The sequence below is a fragment of the Vulpes lagopus genome, chromosome 7 (assembly GCF_018345385.1).
Source record: "Vulpes lagopus strain Blue_001 chromosome 7, ASM1834538v1, whole genome shotgun sequence".
Taxonomy (NCBI): Eukaryota; Metazoa; Chordata; class Mammalia; order Carnivora; family Canidae; genus Vulpes; species Vulpes lagopus.
This window is the reverse complement of record NC_054830.1, coordinates 76,915,226-76,934,828: the sequence shown is the minus strand read 5'-3', so window position 1 is coordinate 76,934,828 and position 19,603 is coordinate 76,915,226. Positions and strand designations below refer to the sequence as shown.

General features: G+C 44.2%; 1 protein-coding gene and 1 non-coding gene across 3 annotated transcripts in view; one reads left to right on the top strand and one right to left on the bottom strand.

Moving 5' to 3' along the window:
- The window catches only part of GALNT12 (polypeptide N-acetylgalactosaminyltransferase 12), a 38,270-nt gene extending 24,873 nt beyond the window's left edge, over window positions 1-13,397 (top strand). For both annotated transcript variants that reach the window (XM_041764485.1, XM_041764486.1), the window contains exons 6-10: window positions 1,174-1,350; window positions 3,640-3,771; window positions 9,361-9,474; window positions 10,411-10,557; window positions 12,970-13,397. In XM_041764485.1, coding sequence (XP_041620419.1) covers window positions 1,174-1,350; window positions 3,640-3,771; window positions 9,361-9,474; window positions 10,411-10,557; window positions 12,970-13,107 — 708 coding nt within the window. In that variant the 3' untranslated portion in view covers window positions 13,108-13,397. The remainder of the gene's footprint in view (window positions 1-1,173; window positions 1,351-3,639; window positions 3,772-9,360; window positions 9,475-10,410; window positions 10,558-12,969) is intronic.
- LOC121496349 lies at window positions 6,521-6,622 on the bottom strand. Its single transcript, XR_005989177.1, has one exon. It is a non-coding gene; the product is annotated as a U6 spliceosomal RNA (small nuclear RNA).
- Window positions 13,398-19,603: the final 6,206 nt, after the last annotated feature.

Sequence of the window (19,603 nt, the reverse complement as noted above, 5' to 3'; positions counted from 1 at the left end):
AAATGTACTTTTCACAGATTTGGGGCAGGGGAGGGCCTTACAAGTCACCTAGTTCTATTCTCGTGCTGCCACAGGATGGGACTGGGTCTCGGAGAGGGGAGGTAACAGGGTCCAGGTCACCCAAACAGTGAGTGGCAGAGACTGGGCTAAAACACAGGCCCCTGCCTCCCGATCCCATCTCTTGGAACCTTGATTTGCTGAATTACTTACGAAGTACCCTCTTTAGCACAGGGACTTTCAAACTTTGCCACGCGTCAGAATCATTAGGGAGACTTGCCAAAAAGGCAGACTTACAGGTACTGTCACCAGAAAGTCAGGTTTGATAGATTTTTGGTTGGGACTAGGAACCTGCTTTTTGAGACCAGCCCACCTACTGATTCTGCTGCATGTGGCACACAGATGCCCCTTTGAGAGACCTCTAGCATTTCGGTGGGTTTCCCCAAATCTTGCATTTTATGTATCAAAAATCTATGTCAATGTCTGTACTTTTTAGTAGAAAATTGTAAATTTCAACAATATTTTATGTGGTTTCCTGCTTAGACGGGGTTAGTAAATACGAATTGGCCCTCCACGGAAAACTCACCCACTTCCATTCTAAGTACCAGATACTTTGCCCGGTCACACATCCTGGGGACAGTGGGGTGTTTGTGGCCATCTGCCCCAGCGTGAAATGGTCTCAGACAACTCAGCCTGAGGTTGAGGTTCAGGGTGTGCTCTTAATGGTCTTTCTGCCTCTTCCCTAGGTGTCAGGCTGCTCTGCCTGCCTCTAGAAGCTCTTCCTTTCCCCCTTCCAAACCTCTCTCCTTCCTTGCTGCTTTCCTATCTTCTGTGGCTAGGAGACCAGGTAATGAGCCTGTGTTTTACATAATGAGTAAAGGGGTCCCCACTGAGGTCAGCTATGGGTGTTCCTGTGAGTCAAGTGCATGAGCTTTAGTGCATGGACATTGGGGTCTTGCTTTCGATGGCTTATTTGTCTTCGGGGCTGTGTCCTTGCTCTTGGGCTGCATCTGTGTTCGGTGTGTGCCAGGGAGGTGGCCTCCTGCCCCATGGAGGGCCAGGCCCTGGCAGTGTTCCTCATGTCATCTGTGTGCCCAGTCTGCCTGCTGCGGGCATTGTAGGCCAGCGGCTCACCCCCCAATTCACCCACCGGCCTCCTCCCTAATCTGTGCACAGATCTGGCAATGCGGTGGGACCCTGGAGACACACCCGTGCTCTCACGTTGGCCACGTTTTCCCCAAGCAAGCTCCCTACTCCCGCAACAAGGCTCTGGCCAACAGCGTCCGAGCAGCTGAAGTGTGGATGGATGACTTTAAGGAGCTCTACTACCATCGCAACCCCCATGCCCGCTTGGTGAGTTCCCTGGCCCGCCTGCACCCTGGCTGGCCTCATCCAAACAAAAGCAGCTGAGTCTGGCCTCCCCACCATAGCGGACCTATGGTCCAGAAATAGAGAATAAATTGGGCACTCCTGATACCAGTGTGGGAAAACTTTATTCTTCTACTTATAATAATAATACACACAGTTGATTCTCATTATTCACAGTAATTACAGTCTGTGCAGTCATTGCCAACCCTGAATTCCAGACTGCTGAACCCAGGACTACAGGGCTAGCTCCCTGCATGCCTCTTGCAGGTTGACAGTTTTGCCAACTGAGCAAGGCATAACTTGGTTTTGGGATGCCTGGGTGGCTCAAGTCGTTGAGCATCTGCCTTTGGCTCAGGCCGTGATCCTGAGGTCCTGGGATTGAGTCCCACATTGGGCTCCCTGTGGGGAACCCGCTTCTCCCTCTGCCTATGTCTCTCCCTCTCTATGTCTCTCGTGAATAAATAAAATTTTTTTAAAAAGACATAATTTGGTTTGTGTGTATTTCTGTTGAAAGACATGATGAAGGATATATTGTTGATCCTTTACATCGGACTCGTGGCCAATACCACCATGACATGTGCCTGAATGGGGCCTGTCTAACTCGTGTATTTTCTCCATCAGGCACAGCGCAGCCTTCTCACACCTAGGAACTCTAGGGAGCCCTCCAGCATGGTGCTTGGGGGGCTTTTGAACAGTGAAGTCACCAACACAAACAGCAAAACCCAAAAAACGGGGCACTAGACAGAGCGTGAACAGGACACTTGGTGACAGTATGGGACCTGAGTCATGACCTCTGTTAGGACCATCACGCTGGGTGACTCTGATTTTCGGCCGCTCTGTGCATGTTTGCGAATGACGACAAAGGTGTGCAACCACAGGTCTTGATTTTAGGGTTCCAAATAAACTTCAGATAGGTGCACTGCCTCTGCACTGGCCAGCTCTGCAGGCCCCCGGGACAGAACACCCACCCTGCATCTGCATAACTAAGAGGGCCACTTGGCAAGATGAGGTGTGCTCTAAAGCCTCTCTTTTCCAGCCACCAAGAAAATCTTTTTCTGAATTCTTCCAGCAGCCCTTCAGGGTAGCTATGAAGTTCTCATTTTTTAGGTGACAGAACTGAAGTTGCGAGATTTTTGTCCAGGGCCTTGTGGGCGAATCATGCAGAGCTGAGCCTGGGGCATGTGCCCTCCTGCGGACCTGCTCCTGGCCACCCCTTGGCCCCTCTCTGCCTCTAGGTGCCAGGGTCTGTTGCTTTTCTGTCCTGTCCAAGGCTGCAGGGTGGAAATATCTGTTCCTTCCCATTACCCACTCTAGAAGACACAGTTCCTCTTCCTGAGGGTTCCCAAAGAATAACCTGTTTAGAAGGCCACTGTGTACGCCTTTTTTATCTGGATGCCTGGGCCACATGTTAAAATGGGAATTTGAAGATGAGGGCACCATGACTCCCCAAAGAAGGAACCACTGGGAAATTTAAGTAAAAAAATCTGAACGTTAACTCAGATGTTTTCCTATTATTACCATTTTGTTAAATATTTAGCTTGTCAAATTTTAATACTTTTTTAAGATTTTATTTATTTATGTGAGAGAGAGGGAGAAAGATAAGAGAGAGCACAAGTAGTGGGGAGAGAGAGAAGCAGTCTCGCCGCTGAGCAGGGAGCCCAACTCTGGGCTCAATCGTAGGACCTCAGGATCATGACCTGAGGCAAAGGCAGATGCCCAACCGACTGAGCCACCCAGGTGCCCCAAAGTAAACTGCTTTAACATTATAGTGCAGGGACAGTCATATGTCAGCACTTGGCATTGCTCCTGTGGCCATGCTAAACAGATGCTTGCTTTTGTTCAGCTATTTGGAAGTTCTGAATCATTGGTTTTGTCCAGAAAACTAACCTTTCACAAGTACTTACCCTCCCAGCGCTTTGCGCTTACCGCTGTAAGTATAGATTCAGACTTCAGTATATTGAGCACATAAGGTCTGTGAGTGTGATTACATCGAGGCTACTTAACCTTGTTTGAAAGTGAATACTCAGGGATCAACAGTAATTCAGAACGTCATGGGGTATGTGCTCCGCTGATGTTCGCTGCTCTGTGATCATGCACTCACCAATCCCCGGGACCAAGGATCCAGTGCAGCCCCAGGGCTCTGCAGCTCCCTGACTTCATCACCAGACACGTTGTGTCCTTTAAACGCTGTTGAAGAGGGGACATCTGTGGAGATGGGACTTTGATAGGAGATATGTGACCTGCAGGGACTTACCATTTTTGCTGTTTTCTCAGGAACCCTTTGGGGATGTGACAGAGAGGAAGAAGCTCCGTGCAAAGCTCCAGTGTAAGGACTTCAGGTGGTTCTTGGAGAACGTGTACCCAGAATTGCACGTGCCTGAAGACAGGCCTGGCTTCTTCGGGATGGTGAGCGAGGCGGGCCCCTGTCCCTGGTAGGCAGGGGGTTCCTGATCAACAACTCCTGGCTGGGGAAGTCCCCTTAGCGGGGGACTACTAGCCTTCCTCGTGGCCCCACCCCTCCCCACATTCATGCACTGTCTTTCCTTCTCCCCACATTTGGGCCTTGGGTCCAGAATGTCAGCACTAGAAGCCATCTCCAAATTGATGAGTAGAAGTCTTGTATTATAGATGAGGAAACTTAGGCTTACTTTGTGCTTCCATGTCCAATGTCAGGCTTCAGTGCCTGGACCAGTTAATAATTCCCAACTCAGGGATTCATAAAGACAGTAGTGGGGAAAGAAGAGCCACTTAGGTTATTTCAAAGAACCTGAAAGAAATGTTTCTGGAATGAAGTCAACTAAAATGTCCAGTGCCTAGGCTCTTGGGAGGAACTACACCAACTTAGGGAGGTCTCCTCTGCTGTGTCATGTTGATCAGAGGTGCCCGTATTCCATTCTGGAAGCCTTTGATAGATACAAAGCAGGATGTTCTATGTTCAACTCATCTTCGACAAAGCAGAAAGAATATCCAATGGAGAAAAGACAGTTTCTTCAACAGATAGTGTTGGGAAAATTGGGTAGCCACGTGCAGAAGAATGAAACTGGACCACTTTCTTACACCATACACAAAAATAAGCTCAAAATGGATCAAAGATCTAGATGTAAGATAAAAATCCATCAAAATCCTAGGAAACAACAGATGTTGGCGAGGATGCAAAGAAAGGGGAACCCTCTTACACTGGTTGGTGGGAATGCAAACTGGTGCAGCCACTCTGGAAGATAGTGTGGAAGTTTCTCAAGAAGATAAAAATAGGACTACCCAGTGACCCAGCAAGCAATTGCACTACTGGGTATTTATCCAGATACAAACAGTGATTCGAAGGGGCGCTTGCACCCCAATGTTTATAGCAGCAATGTCCACAATAGCCCAACTATGGAAAGAGCCCTGATGTCCATCCACAGATGAATGGATAAAGAAGATGTGGCATATATGTACAATCGAATATTACTCAGCCATCAGAAAGAATGAAATCTTGCCATTTGCAACAACGTGGATGGACGACCTAGAGGATATTATGCTAAGCAAAATAAGTCAATCAAAGAAAGACAGATACCATATGATTTCACTCATGTGGAAGTTGAGAAACAAAACAAGAACATAGGGGAAGGGAAGGAAAAATAAAGTAAGATGAAAACAGAAGGAGAGATCCTATAAGAGACTCTTAATCATAGGAAACAAATGGAGGGTCGCTTAGGGGAGGTCGGTGGGGGGATGTGGTAACTGGGTGATGGGCATTAAGGAGGGCATGTGATGGAATGAGCACTGGGTGTTGTATACAACTGATGAATCACTAAACTCTATCCCTGAAACTTAAAAAAAAGAGAGAGAGAGAATTCTGAGCACATTGCATGGAACATAAGTTCTCCACAACTATGAACTAAATCAGAACCAACTACATCTTCAGGCATCTTAAAAAAAAAAAAAGTAAACACTGTCAACAATGATCTCCCTAATATGCAGGGTCTCTTGATTGTTTTTAAACCTCTGCCTATTTTGTTGAAATTTTCACTTACTCAATGTATTTGTGCTCCTCAAGAGTATCAAGAACTTTCAGAATATTCCAACTTTAATATTTACATGGAATTTACCCTGTGCTAGGCACTGCCCTGGGCATCAGAGATTTGATGGCAAAAGGACAACCACTATCCCACCTTCTAGAAGTTAGGGAGATGGACATTAAATACACATACAAAATAAATACAAAGCAGATCATTAATGCAGCAAATTCCATTTTCACTGTGAAAATGTTCAAGCAGAGAAAATGGTGTAAGGAACCCTGACCCCGAGATTCTAGAATTATCATGATTTTGCCTGTCTTGCTCTCTGTCTCCTCTGTTCCATCCTCTCATATTTTTCTTTGTCCAGGCATCCTGTCATTTCAGTCCTGTTCACTGCCACCTGCATGTCTGTATGGACATTGTCTTACAGAACCACAGACCATTATCACACACAATCAAATGAGCTGTCATTTCTTCATATCCTTTATTACCTTCTCTTTACTCAGATCCGCCCGATTTTTCACATCTTTCTTGGGGTGGTTGGCTCATTCCAACTGGGATTCAAATCCAGTCCACCTGTTGTGTTTGGCTGCCATGTCTTTCCTCCCGTGGCTCTTTCATCTAAGGCTTAAGGTCTTTTGTCTTGTCTTTGTTATTAATAACTTGAACAGTGAAGTCACCAACACAAATAGCAAAACCCAAAATAATAACTTATTAACAATAAATTAATAAGTTAATAACTTCTTATTTCTTCCCTTTTTTTCTGCCCTTTTGCAAATACTTGTTGAAAAAACAGCATCTGTTGTCCCGTAGAGCATCTCACCCTTGGAGTTACATAATTGTTTCCCTGTGGTGTCTTTTAAATTGTGCTTCTCTCACCCATAGTTCTGAAAATGGAAATTAGGTCTAAAGGTCTGATTGGAGTTGGAATCAACTGTTTATGGCGAGAACACTTCATGGGCGCTCTGTGCTCCTCTTGTGTCATAGCAGGAGCACCTCACCTCTGGTTGTCCTGCCTCGGGTGATAAGATTGATCAGTGGGTCCAAGGAGCCTCTCCTGGACAGGCTATCATGGGCCACCTCACTCTTCTCTCTTGTGTTTTTTGGTGGCTGTTGATAATCATTTACCTAGACCTGTATTTCTTTTTTTTTTCTTTTTAAATATGGAAGGCTTCACAGAGAAATGTCATCCTTGTGCAGAGGCCATGCTGATCTCCATATCATTCCAGTTTTAGCATATGTGCTGCTGAAGCGAGCCCTAGACCCATATTTTAAATGGCATTGCCAAATGGTGCTTTTTCTAGTGCTCTCATTTCTTCTGGATTATTAGCTGAGATTCTTCTGTAAAGAAGGACATTCCCTTGTTAACCAGGACATTTGGGTGTCCATGAAATTGAGTTCATTCAGAAAGGGCACAACACATTTTTAAGTCTTTTCTATTTGCCTGTTTCCAGAGTAAGAGTTGGCACTCTAACTTCCTCCAGTTGTACTGAATGGGTTGTTTTTGTTTGTTGGCTTATTTGCTTTTTGGCCTTTTCTTTTCTTGAGCATCACTGTAAAGCAGTGGGGTTTTTATATGGCCAGTGTGCTTCAATCAATTAGTCTGTTTTGCGTTTGTTGTTGTTGTTGTTTGTCTTAACTGGGTTACCCATCTTTGGCTAGTGAAAATCTCTTTATTTTGGCTTCTGTGATCTTGACTCTTTATATTGGTTTGTTCTTTCCTTGATTCTGGCCACACTCATCTTCTACATTTGCTGCCATCCCTCCCAGAAGCCCTGACCCTTTGAGTGGGGAAGAGTGGTCAGAGCCCACAGTCTGGATGCCAGCAGTGGTCTTTGTCTCTAGAGCACGATCTACAACAGAAACATAATGCTAGCCATATAAGTAGTGGAATATTTTTTAGAAACCGTATTTTTAAAATGAGCAAGTGAAGTTTATAATACATTTTATCTAATTCAATATATCCCCAGTATCATCATTTCAACAGGTAGTTGTAAAAATTTATTGAGTGCATACTGAATCTTGAAATCTACCGTGTATTTTATACTTAGGGCATATCTCAGTGTGGACTTAATCACATTTCAAGTGCCTGGTGGCCACGTGTGACCAGTGGGGACCATGTGAGAGGGCATAGAACTATAGTTTTTCAGAAAGCAGAGAAAGGAACTGCATATCTCTGAGAAACAAATCATGAGCTCATGCTCAAACTCAAATGCAATCTCACAAAATTTGTCTTCTTTAATATTATACCTATATTTCTTTTTCTTATGCTGAAAATCTTAATTTCAAAAAATATTAGCATATTATTTATTTGCTTTATCTTAAACTATATTTAAAGTAGTTTCAAAGTAATCACACATCATTACCATTGACAGTGTAATACTGAATGAAGTTTAAGATTTCTTTGCAGATCTATTTGTTTATAGAACATAATTCACTAAGGAAATGTAATCAAATATGGGATGTTCTAAAAAACGGAATGTTCTAAAGTCATTTAATATCATTTTTTTCTATACCTCACCAACTTGATACAGCTACCTTAGTTCATCTCAGTTTTCATCTTTAGAGGTTCCCACCTCTTTTAATGTTTTTGCGGTTTCTTTTCAAATCTTTCTGAACATAGGGAGCTCATTTAAGATCAAGGTCCTTTGGTGGTCAAGACTTTGCTAGATGACATTTGAGCCCTTCCAAATCTGAGATGCTCTGATTATTTTAGACATCCCCTGTTCCCAGATTCCTTCACAAAGCAAAGAGACTTCAAGAACACGGAAGTCTATGCCTTATAAGCTAGTGGATTGTGCAACCTTCTTTCTATATGGCTGCATCTTATCTTCAGGAACAGACTAGTCAAGGGTAGACAAGAGCCAGGGCAAGAGTGGGGTTCACACGGAGTTCACTGAGGGAGTCTTTGAACTCTCCAGAAAGGGATTTGGAAAGTTATGTGTCTTTTGTTAGAGGCTTTTGAAAGGGAAGATGATGGAGCGTGGTTTTTTGCTCTTAGAATGTTTGAAGCATTTTAGATCTAAAAGGTACCTTAGAGATGACATTAGATTAGATAGTGTTGAGCCATGGGGAGAGCACTGGATTTGGAGCTGGGGGGGGGCCTGGATTCAGACACAGGTGTCTGCACTTGTGTGACCTTGGGCAAGTCATTGGCTCTGTATTATGCTGTTCTTGTGGTCTAGAATGGTGGACTTCTGATCTGGGGCATGGTGAGTCTCTCAGTCTGGATATCTTTTTGCAGATGCACACTTGCAGGAGACCTAGGTGCATGTGTGAGGCAACAACTCAGTTATACTTGGACCAGTGCAGCAATAAGGCTCCACTAATGAGAACTGGAGAGATAGAAGCTTTCAGGCCATACAGAATTAAACTTGGGACACCTGAGTAGCTCGGCTCTTAAGTGGTTAAGAGGTTAAGTGTCTGCCTTCTGCTAGATCTTGATCCCAGGGTCCTGGGCTCCCCGCTCAGTGGGGAGTCTGCTTCTCCCTCTCTCTCTGTCCTTCCCTCCCCTTGTGCTCTCTCTCTCAAATAAATAAATAAAATATTTTTTTAAAAGAGTTAAACTCTCTGCAACTCAGATTTATCATCTGAAAACTGGGGTTATGATTCTTGCCTATAGTATAGAATGGGAAAGCGTTTTCAAAAGTCAAAATGTAAGAGGCTATTACCATTGAGTCCAGTTGTTTTTTTTTTTAAGATTTTATTTATTTATTCATGAGAAACAGGGAGAGAGAGAGAGAGAGAGAGGCAGAGGGAGAAGCAGGCTCCATGCAGGGAGCCTGACGTGGGACACGATCCCGAGTCTCCAGGATCAGGCCCTGGGCAGAAGGTGGTGCTAAACCGCTGGGCCACCCGGACTGCCCATTGAGTCCTGCCAGTTCTTAAAGCAGGCACTCCTCTCCGATGGAGTGATTACTCTCAGAGCCTGGGGTGGGATCTGTGTTACATATAAATCGGGACCTGGACCAAAATGCCACCTTTATGTTTTGTTTAGCTCCAGAACAAAGGACTGAAAGATTACTGCTTTGACTACAACCCACCCAATGAAAACCAGGTCGTGGGATACCAGGTCCTTCTGTACATCTGTCATGGAATGGGTCAGAACCAGGTAGGTGCTGCTTCTCTATAGCTTCACATTCCTGGGCCAGGGGCAGCAGACAGCAGGAGGATCTATTCTCAAGAGCTATTGGTATGGGTCTTTAAAGAGGGAAATGAGGGGGAAATCTCTCTGTTTAAAAAAAAAATTAAACATTTGATTTTTTTTTTTTGCATTATCAAGGTAATATACGCTCATTGTAGAACATTTGGAAAATACAAAAAAATAGAAGCAGTAAGAAAATGACAGGACCCAGCAACTGCCATTAGAATGAAGACATATTTACTTTCCATATTTTTGTAGGCAAGGCCTTTGGATTATTGTTTTATATAGTTATTATCATAATGTCTATATGTTTTCTATCCCATTATTTCTACTTCATCATACTTTTCATGTGTTATTAGACATCCTTTGAGAATATCAGTTTGAATGGCCTCTTAATAATCCTTTATACGGCTATATTACTATCTAGTTATAACTGAGTCCCTGCTTGCCTGTCTTTGTGATTGTATGTAACCCTGCCACTGACTTCTTGTCAGAAAAAAAAGAGAAGGAAAAAAGCAATAGATCTGTATTTCAAATAACTTCCTTAGAATGAATGCTTAAGCAGAATTATACGTTTGGATGCACAGTGCCATGCAAAGCAGTGTTTAGGGCAATTGCTGGTGGCCTGGGGAGGCCTGTCTGGGTGAAGTGCTGAACTTCAGGCTGAGCAGGGGAGCAAGTCCTCGAAGGTCTGTAGACTGGAACAGGATCCCAGCCCAGGAAGGGAGATAAACCACCAGGACAGGCCCCATGGGGGACATAGGAGACGAGGTGTCAGACACCTAGACAAAGGGGTGCGATTCGAGTTTCTTCTAGCCTGGAGTCTCCTCAGGTTCCTGTCCAGCGACTTCCCTATTTCCACATCAGAGAGTAACTGGTGCTCGTTGGCCTCTCTGTTTTTAGTTTTTTGAGTACACGTCCCAGAATGAAATACGCTATAACACCCACCAGCCAGAGGCCTGCATCGCTGTGGACGCAGGAACGGATGTTCTCGTCATGCATCTCTGCCAGGAGATCACCCCAGAGAATCAGAAGTTCATCTTGCAAGAGGTAAGCGAGCTGTCTCCTGCCTTCCTTGCTGTCGGCCCGTGGGCCAGCGTGGGGGAGTGAAAGTAAAGCATGCCCCCTGGCATAGTCCTTGTCTTGGGGATGTGGCCACATACAGGGAGACCAGGGGCTTCCCCCAGCGTGGTTGGAATCCAGCATCCAGCATCAGCACCGGGCATCAGTAGTGCTTTGGCTTCCCTCCAGTAGTCCCACCCTCCGAGACCTGTAGCCACAGTAATGGAAAGACGAGCTGTTGCAAACACATTTGAAGATGAAATGGGGTTTAAATGAGTGAAACAAATAGCCAAAGTGTAAGGATGTGAGCTTAGACCCAGGTAAAAGCTACTCCATTTCTTAAGGCCTCGTCTTTCCCAGCTGTAAAATGGCAACAGTAGTAGCAACCTGTCCACCCCTAGTGTGGATTAGATGTGAAGCAGAAATAGTCCTCGGAACCACAAGGCTCTGCAGAGATCAATTGTTACTTGCAGGATAATCACTAAAAAAACATCTCTCTGAGGGAGTTGGCTCTCCATCAGAATAGTTATTGTTGATTTGGAACTGGGTATTATCGCTCTCGGCCTTTTAGCTAAGATCAAGTGTGGGACTGCGTATTATTTCAAGCCTGAAAGGCTAGCCCCACCACACTTGTTATAAGCTGTAAGGGGGCTCATGAATCTGTCAAACCCTTTGACTCACTAAAAAGCAGGGAAGAAATCCAAAGAAAATAATTCAAAAGAAAAAAATTAGTTCTCTTTTATCTCCATAGGAAGCTTTCCTTCCCAACCTGCCCCCCAGGGATGGAAGGATTGGTCTCTGTTGCTTATAAATGGGTTAATTCTAAGTATGATTAGAAGCTGGAGTACATTTTCCTGTAGACAGTATTACGGTTAGCAGTGAAATCTGCAGGCTCCTGGACAAGCCTTGCACCATGGTGCTATCCATGATATAAAAAACAAGAGGGAAGACTCCCCCGGTCTGTGTTTCTCTGCCACCCCCACCCCGGCCCCTTCTCTTCTTTCTTCTAACAAGAACCTGTTTGTAAGTCCTTAAGGAATAGTAATGAAAGCTAGAAATCGTAAAATTGGTTTGAAATGTCATTAAAATTTTATCTTAGATTTTCCATTTAAGGAAAAGTAAGTTTCCTTGGAAGGGGAGGAAAAGGGATGCTGTACTTAATCATTTCCTTTCATGGTACTCTGAAGGCAGCTTGCGAGCTCCTTTAAGTGTTTTGAAGGTTAAGATTTTATTGTTTTATTTATTTATTTATTTATTTATTTATTTATTATTATTTTTAAGATTTTATTTATTTATTCATGAGAGACACACACAGAGAGAAGCAGAGACACAGGCAGAGGGAGAAGCAGGCTCCATGGGCTCCTGGGTCTCCAGGATCATGCCCTGGGCCAAAGGCAGATGCTCAACCACTGGGCCACCCAGGGATCCCCAAAGGTTAAGATTTTTGAGATTCTTCTACATATAATTTTATTCCCAAAGTTTCTCTCTCCGTAGAACAGGTACATCACTTGTTGTGTCCATTTACTCCTTGGCCACGATTAAGTTCCCTGGGGTGTACAGCTTCAGCACAGAGTGGTGGAGGGAAAAGACAAACTACAGGACTGGGAAGAGACTTGCTGCGGCCAGCAACAGTTGGGAAAAAGAAGAGAAGAGGGAGGCATTAAAGAGGACTGTGATCTTTTGGGATTGTGGAAATTGGCATGGTCCCCGTAGAACCCGTGTCGTCGCAGGTGACGTGCCCCCTCACCCAGCTGTTCTCCGGCCGATCTGGGACTACAGCCAAGTTTCCTGATTCTACATTTAAAAATCTGAGCACCTAGGTGGCTCAGCGGTTGAGCCACCTGTCTTTGGCTCAGGTCATGATCCCGGAGTCCCAGGATCAAGTCCCACATGAGGCTCCCCACAAGGAGTCTGCTTCTCTCTTTTCCTATGTCTCTGCCTCTCTCTGTGTCTATCATGAATAAATAAATGAAATTTTAAAAAAAAGTCTAAGAGAAAGACATCACCAGGGATGGAATTAGTTGACCTAAGGGAAGTGAGAGAGGTTAATGAAGGATCTTTGATCCTGATTTCCCTGAAGGTAACAGGTAGGAATGAGACAGAGGGTCTGACAGGTCCCCAGAGCAGCCAGCAGGTGGCGCCACCAGGCCTGACGGTGGAGTTGGAGACCCCGGTGCGGAGCTTCCAGGAGAGGCGAGCCTGTGGCACCTGTTACCCACCTGGCCTTCCCTATGCACGTGTGGTCCTGGGTCCCCTTAGCACAGGGCAGACACTTAGCGCTCAGTAAACTATCTCTGAAATGACAAAAATCACCTGAGCTCTTAAGAACACATTTTAAGGAAAAATATTTTCTGGGGGAATTATTTATCTTAAGCATCCAGTGTTGGTTATCTCTTGTAGGATGGTTCTCTATTTCACGTACAGTCCAAAAAATGCGTTCAGGCTGAGAGGAAGGCGTTAAGTGACAGTTTCGTACCACTCTTGCGGGACTGCATCGACTCAGAACATCAGAAATGGCTCTTCAAGGAACACATGTAATGAAGTGTCACTGTACCGAGGAGCTCACTGAAGGTATGGAAGGCCCCTGGACTCTGCCCAGCAGAGACTTGGCTGACGACAGTGACAGACCCACCTGAAACCTGGCCGCTCTACGTTGATAAGGAAGTCATTTTACAATCTGTGAAGGTGATGTTGGATTTAATAAGCTCTGTACTGATTTTGAAAACTTCAAAATTGCTCCCAAGTGCCCTGTTTTCAAAGGGTGATCATAAAATGTTAACTCTTGGTATTCAGAGAATTAAAAACCTTTAAATATTTTTCTAACAAGAGGTATGTTCTACTGTCATGCCTTTCTGTTACTCCTAGCAAAAAACAAATATTCTGTTTTCAGCGTTTGCAAGGATTCCTAGCATGTGTGGAAATTAGACTCACGTAGCGTACTCTGCATCAGCTGATTAACACCTCAAACATTGGGTTAGGTTTTTCTCAGGGTAGACAGATGGACACTAGGAACTTTGTATTGAGTCATATCATTTCATATCATTGAAATTTTCTTTCTTTCTTTCTTTCTTTCTTTCTTTCTTTCTTTCTTTCTTCTTTCTTTCTTTCTTTCTTTTTCTTTCTCTTTCTAAGATTTATTTATTTATTTATCTATTTATTTATTCATGAGAGACACAGAAGGGGAGGCAGAGACACAGGCAGAGGGAGAAGCAGCCTGCCTGCAGGAGCCCAATGTGGGACTCGATCCCAGATCCCGGGATCACACCCTGAGCGGAAGGCAGATTCTCAACTGCTGAGCCACCCAGGTGCCCCTCCACATTTATTTAGATAAAGAATGCTATTTGGTTCTGTGTCGCCACCATAGTCCAGACTCCAGTGAATTACTATGTTAGCTAAAGAGGACCAACCAAAGCTGAAATCCTGAAGGAACAGCACGACTTAAGGAGCCACCGTCAGTCTCCAGCACACACGGGCGGCCTTCTGACAGTGCCTACCGCGCTATGGCTGGCTGCTTTCAGTAATTACCTCTGTGACTTTAAAACACTTTTATGTCATTTTACGTTTTAATCACACATTAGCATCAGGGGGGAGTTTAATGTGTTCTGTGAAATGCAGTTTTCAAATTGGTTCATTAATAATATTTGGTCCTTAAACCCGTGTTCAGATCTGAGCTATAGCAGCTGCTACTGACATTTCTTTCTTTTTTTTTTTTTTTTTTTTTAAGGATTTTACTTATTCATGAGAGACACAGAAGGAGAGGCATAGACAGGCAGAGGGAGAAAGAAGCAGGCTCCTTGCAGAGGGCCTGATGTGGGACTTGATCCCAGTGATGAAGTTTTGCAATATAGGTGAGGTTTGAGGGGGTGAGGTCTGGAGCCGATGACCTGGGAAGAATTCTTTTTTTTTCCTAAGAAAATTCTTGAGACATCTTTGGTGCAAAATGGTGATCTTATTAAAGCACAGGGACAGGATCTGTGGGCAAGAAGAGCGGCTGCTGTCAGCTTGTGAGGGGTAGCTGAAGATATATCTGGGAGCTGCGAGGGGTTTGAGGGTTTGAGGATAGCATAAGGCTCTAAGGAATTTTGGAAGCAAGGTTCCCAGGACCTTGAGGGGGCTGGCTCTTGTTGGGAAAAAAGGCATTTATTACCTTCTAATAAAACCTGAGTCATGAGACCCTTCAGATGTGTATTGGTGGGCTATGTGCTTGGGGTATGATACCTGGGCGGTTTAGAGATAGAGGGAATTTCCTAAAGAAATTTTTATATGTTAAAGTAGCCTGACAGGATCCTGGGGGTCAGGTGAAGATTGCCTTTTGCCCTTAGCAAAGTATTAACATCGAGGCAGTTGAGTCCCTAGAGGAAGGTCACACTGTCTGTGTCAAGGACTTGTCAGTGTGTCCCCGGGCTCATGCTTTGTCCTCAGCTAGTCCTCTGTTCCCCCTTCACCAGGACCCCGGGATCATGGCCTGAGCAAAGGCTCAGCAACTGAGCCACCCAGGGGCCCTGCTGCTAATGTTTGTGTCAGCAATTCTGATTTGTGAACTATCTCAGATCCACTTCTGGGATCTTGGCAACCCGATATCATCAATATAAACGATTAAAAGAAAACTATGAGGACATGGTGGACCTTTGGTTTTGTAATGTGAGAGATATAGACAGATGTGAGTGATGAAGACACGGGTGCACTTGATTAAAAAGTATCAACTTATGTTGATAAGAGCCTCAGGCTCTTTTAAAAAATTTTTTAAATTAATTTTTTAAAATTTAAATTCAATTTGCCAACATATAGCATAACACCCAGTGCTCATCCCATCAAGTGCCCTCCTTAGTGCCTGTCACCTTTAGTCTCTTTTTTTAAAAAGCATCCGCCTTCTCTGAGGCCTCCAGTTTAACAATTACCCAGAAGGACTCCAACTGACCTGGCTATAGCATCAGTCTGATGCCACTCTGAACTTCGGTTTCTTCTTCTGCAGAATGAAAGTAATGAAACCAGGTGTGGAGGGGGGGGAGCATGAGAATAAAATAACAAATGTGGGCTTAGTTTAAGTCCCTGGTGTGCAGTATGGGCTCATTAAATTTTTAGCTTCATAAATAATGCGTTAAAAAATGTGAAGCACAGTAAACATCAGTGAGTGTTTATTCAAAAATAAATATTAAATAATTTAGTTATTTTATCTTTATGGGATTTAATAGCTCATAGGCAGGCAGGACTATGGTATGAACCCCTCCCAGCAATGCTCAGTTCTCTCATAAGTGGTTAAAGTGAGATATTTTATGTTCTGCATCTTTTACCCTTTCTGCGTGTCAGTCTGAGCTGGATGAAGGGGTGTCAGCCCCTCCCAGGGCATGGGGAGAAAATTCAGGCAGGTGTAAAATGGATGCTGACCAAATCCCTAAAAATCATGCAAGGAGGCTGCATGTGCATTTTTGCAACTAATTAGGCCACTAATTAGTTTGGCTTGAGAAGTCACCCCTCTTTCTCCTATTAACTTACATAGAGTCATTTTTAAAGTAGAATAACTAATAAAAATAATATATTTTTTAAAGATTTTATTTATTTATTTGAGAGAGAGAGTGTGTGTGTGAGTGAGAGAGAGAAAACACAAGCAGGGGAGAGGGTGGGGGCAGAGGCAGAGGGAGAAGCAGACTCCCCACTGAGCAGGGAGCTTGATCCCCAGACTCTAGGATCATGACCCAAGCCAAAGGCAGATGTTAAATGACTGAACCAGCCAGGTGCCCCTAAAAATAGTATTTTTTAGGGTGTCAAGAGAAAGATTTTTACAGCCCAGGAGGTGATTGGCATTTTGAGGAACATTTCCCTTCACTGATGGGTGGGGAATCTGAGCCTGGGTGTCTCCACCTGACCCACTGGAAGGTGTGAATTGGCCCCCACTCCTGGTGCGTGGAGCCAGGAGTCCTGGGGGCCAGCCCTAGCTATGGCAGCGCCTTTCATCTTCCTGGACGCACTTCCTCCTCTGCATCGTGGGACTAAGAATGTCCTTAAGAATATTGATTTCTTAGCTTCATTTTTTAGTTATGCTTTTAGTGGTTACCCTAAGGCTTACAGGATGCTTCCTGAATTTATCACAATTTTCTTCAGCAGAGTTTCGAGCTAATGCCAGTAAAATTTAACAAATTTGTATTCATATAGCTCCCTTTCCTATCCCCTCCTCTGTGCTATTGTGGACATACGTATATCTTACAAACTCAATCGAATGGTATAATTATTACTTTAAATTATTTTAATTATTTAAAGAGAATAAAAGATAAATACACACACACACACACACACACACAGTCTCTTATATTTACTACTTACCCACATCTGTGTCATTTCCATGCTGTTCATTACTTTCTATGAATCTGAGTCCCCTCTGGTGTCTTTCTTTAGGGGACTTTCTTTGATATTTCATCTAAGATGGATCTGTTAGTAACACAACCTCAGTTTCTATTTACCTGGGAAGGTTTTTATTCTACCTTCAATTTTTTGGAAGATAGTTTGGTTGGATACAGAATGCTAGTTGACAGGGGTCCCTTCCCGCCCCCCTTCAGCACTGTGAATTTGAGATCATACCACCATTCTCTTTGAATGAGAGGTCACCCCAGTAATCATTTGGTTACCTGTAGGCAATGAGCCATTTTTCTCTTGCTGTTTTTAAGATTTTCTCTTACATCTTAAGTTCCCTTTCTCTTAAATCTGTCTTTGGCTTTGGCAGTTTAAGATCTGTCTAGGTGTGGTGTGTGTTCATCATACTTAGGCTTTGTTGAGCTTTGGGCAATGTAATGTTTTTTTAAAACAGTTTGGGAAGGTCTACAACCATTATTTCTTCACATTATTTTTTTCTGCCCCTCTCTTCTTCAAATTGGATAATGTCTGATAATGTGTCTTCTTTCACTTTATTTGATTTCTGCTGCCATCTCAAACTTGCTACTGAGCTTACACAGTCATTTTTATTTCGGTTATTATACTTCTCACCTCTGAATATCCATTTGGTTCTTTTCTGTAGTGTCTGTTTCTGTTTTGAGATTTCCAATATATTGATTCATTGTTACACACATTTTCCTTTAGTTCTTTGAATATAGTTTTTTAAAGGTTTTTGAATGTATTTTTATTAACTGCTTTGAAGCCTTTGTACTGTAGCAACTTAAAACTTTAAATACATCATCTTACAGTTTCCGTAGGTTAGATTCCTTGACTAGATTCTCTGCTCAGGGGCTCCTAAGGCTGCAGTCGAGATGTTCACCGTGGCTGGGATCTCATCTGAGACTCAGGGTCCTCCTCCTGAGTAAGGGACAGGCAGGGCTAGGTAGGGGCCCATGGAATCAGGCTCACAAAAATCCCAAAAATGTGGAGATGAAACCAGAGATGAACAAACCAGATCATCCTGTCCCAGGTGTCAGAGGTGGAGTCTTGTTATAATAGTTACTTGTACCAACAGAGAATTACAGGACCCTTAAAAGGAAATAAGCCATTGAAGGTGTTATCACTGGTCCTGACTCAGTGGTGCTATCACTAGAGATGTTAAAAGGATTTAGGTTCCTTGGGTGGCTTTCAATAAAAGACCAACCCTACAAGCTCCCAGTGGCAACCCTGTCGGGACCCCTCTTACTCCTGAGAACTTCTCTGTATCTTTGCTTAGTAAACTTCTATTGCTTTACTCACTCTCCTTTGTCCACGAGATCCATTCTTTGACTCCGCGAGACAAGAACCTAGCTCTCCCACTTCACTCCAAGCTCACTGGTTGTTGGTGGAATTCAATTCCCTGGGTCCAGAGAACAGAGGACTTCAGTTCTAGAAGGTCACTGTTCCCTGCAGTGTGGTCTTCTCCACAACAGGACCATTTGCTTCTTTAAGGCCCGTAGGGGAGTGCCTGTTGCTGATTCTCATCTCTTTTAAGGGCTCACCTGATTAGGTCAGGTTGACCCAGGGTAATGGCCCATCCCATAACTTGAAAGTCACCTAATCAGGACTTTAATTACATCCACACAATTTCTTCAGTGGAGTGTTACCCCGTCGTATTCCCAGGTCCTGCCCAGGCTCAAAGGGAGGCGGTGGCACCGAGCATGTTCGCCAGGAGGTGGGACACTTGGAGCTCATCTTAGCATTCTGCAAGCCCCCCCCCCCCCCCCCCCGGCATACGCTCCTACCACATGAAAAATACATTTAGGGCCTCCCCCAGGTTCCTGTGTCTCATCTCATTCCAGTATGAGTTCGAAGTCCAAAGTTCATCATCTAAATCTAAATCTCATCAGCTAAAAGTCCAAAGCCTGAGGCAGGTCCAGGTCCAGCTGAGGCTCCTGGGTGTCCTCCAGCAGCTGCGGCTGCAAGGACATAGCTCCCCTCCAGCTGTGGACCTGGGTGAGGGGTACAGACATTCCATCTCCAAAAGGGGGAAATGAAGGTCAGATGGAGCCCTGGGTCCATATTACTTTCGAAATCTAGCCAGGTGAATGTTTCACTTCTCTGGATTCAGTTTCAAGACCTGGGAATGATCCTCTGGGATTCTTGCCTCTTTCTTCCAGGCACACAGCTCTCCTCACCCCTTGTCTTCCTCCCTTTTTTTTACAAAAGGTAACATGGCTGCAACTGAGTGGTTTTACCAGTCGGCTTCCTGCAGTGGAGTTTTGAGGGAGGGGATCCAAGAGTCTCCTTTCATTTCATACTCTCTCTGTCCCTTTATAAGTCCAAGTTGGCAGGATTTCTGCTGAAATAGTTTTCTCGAGAACTTTGGGCATCTTGTATGAAATCACTACTTTTCATTCCACTGGACAGAAGCCACATCCATAGATCTTTTCAAACAAATCTCTTTTCTCTGTTGGCCTCCACTTAAGATGCCTGAAGGAGGGACTCCTGAGTGACTCAGTGGTTGAGCGTCTGCCTTCAGCTCAGGTCGTGATCCTTGGGGTCCTGGGATCGAGTCCCACATCAGGCTCCCTGCATGGAGCCTGCTTCTTCCTCTGTGTCTCTGCCTCTCTCTCTCTCTCTCTCTGTCTCTCATGAATAAATAAATTTTAAAAAATGTCCAAAGGATATG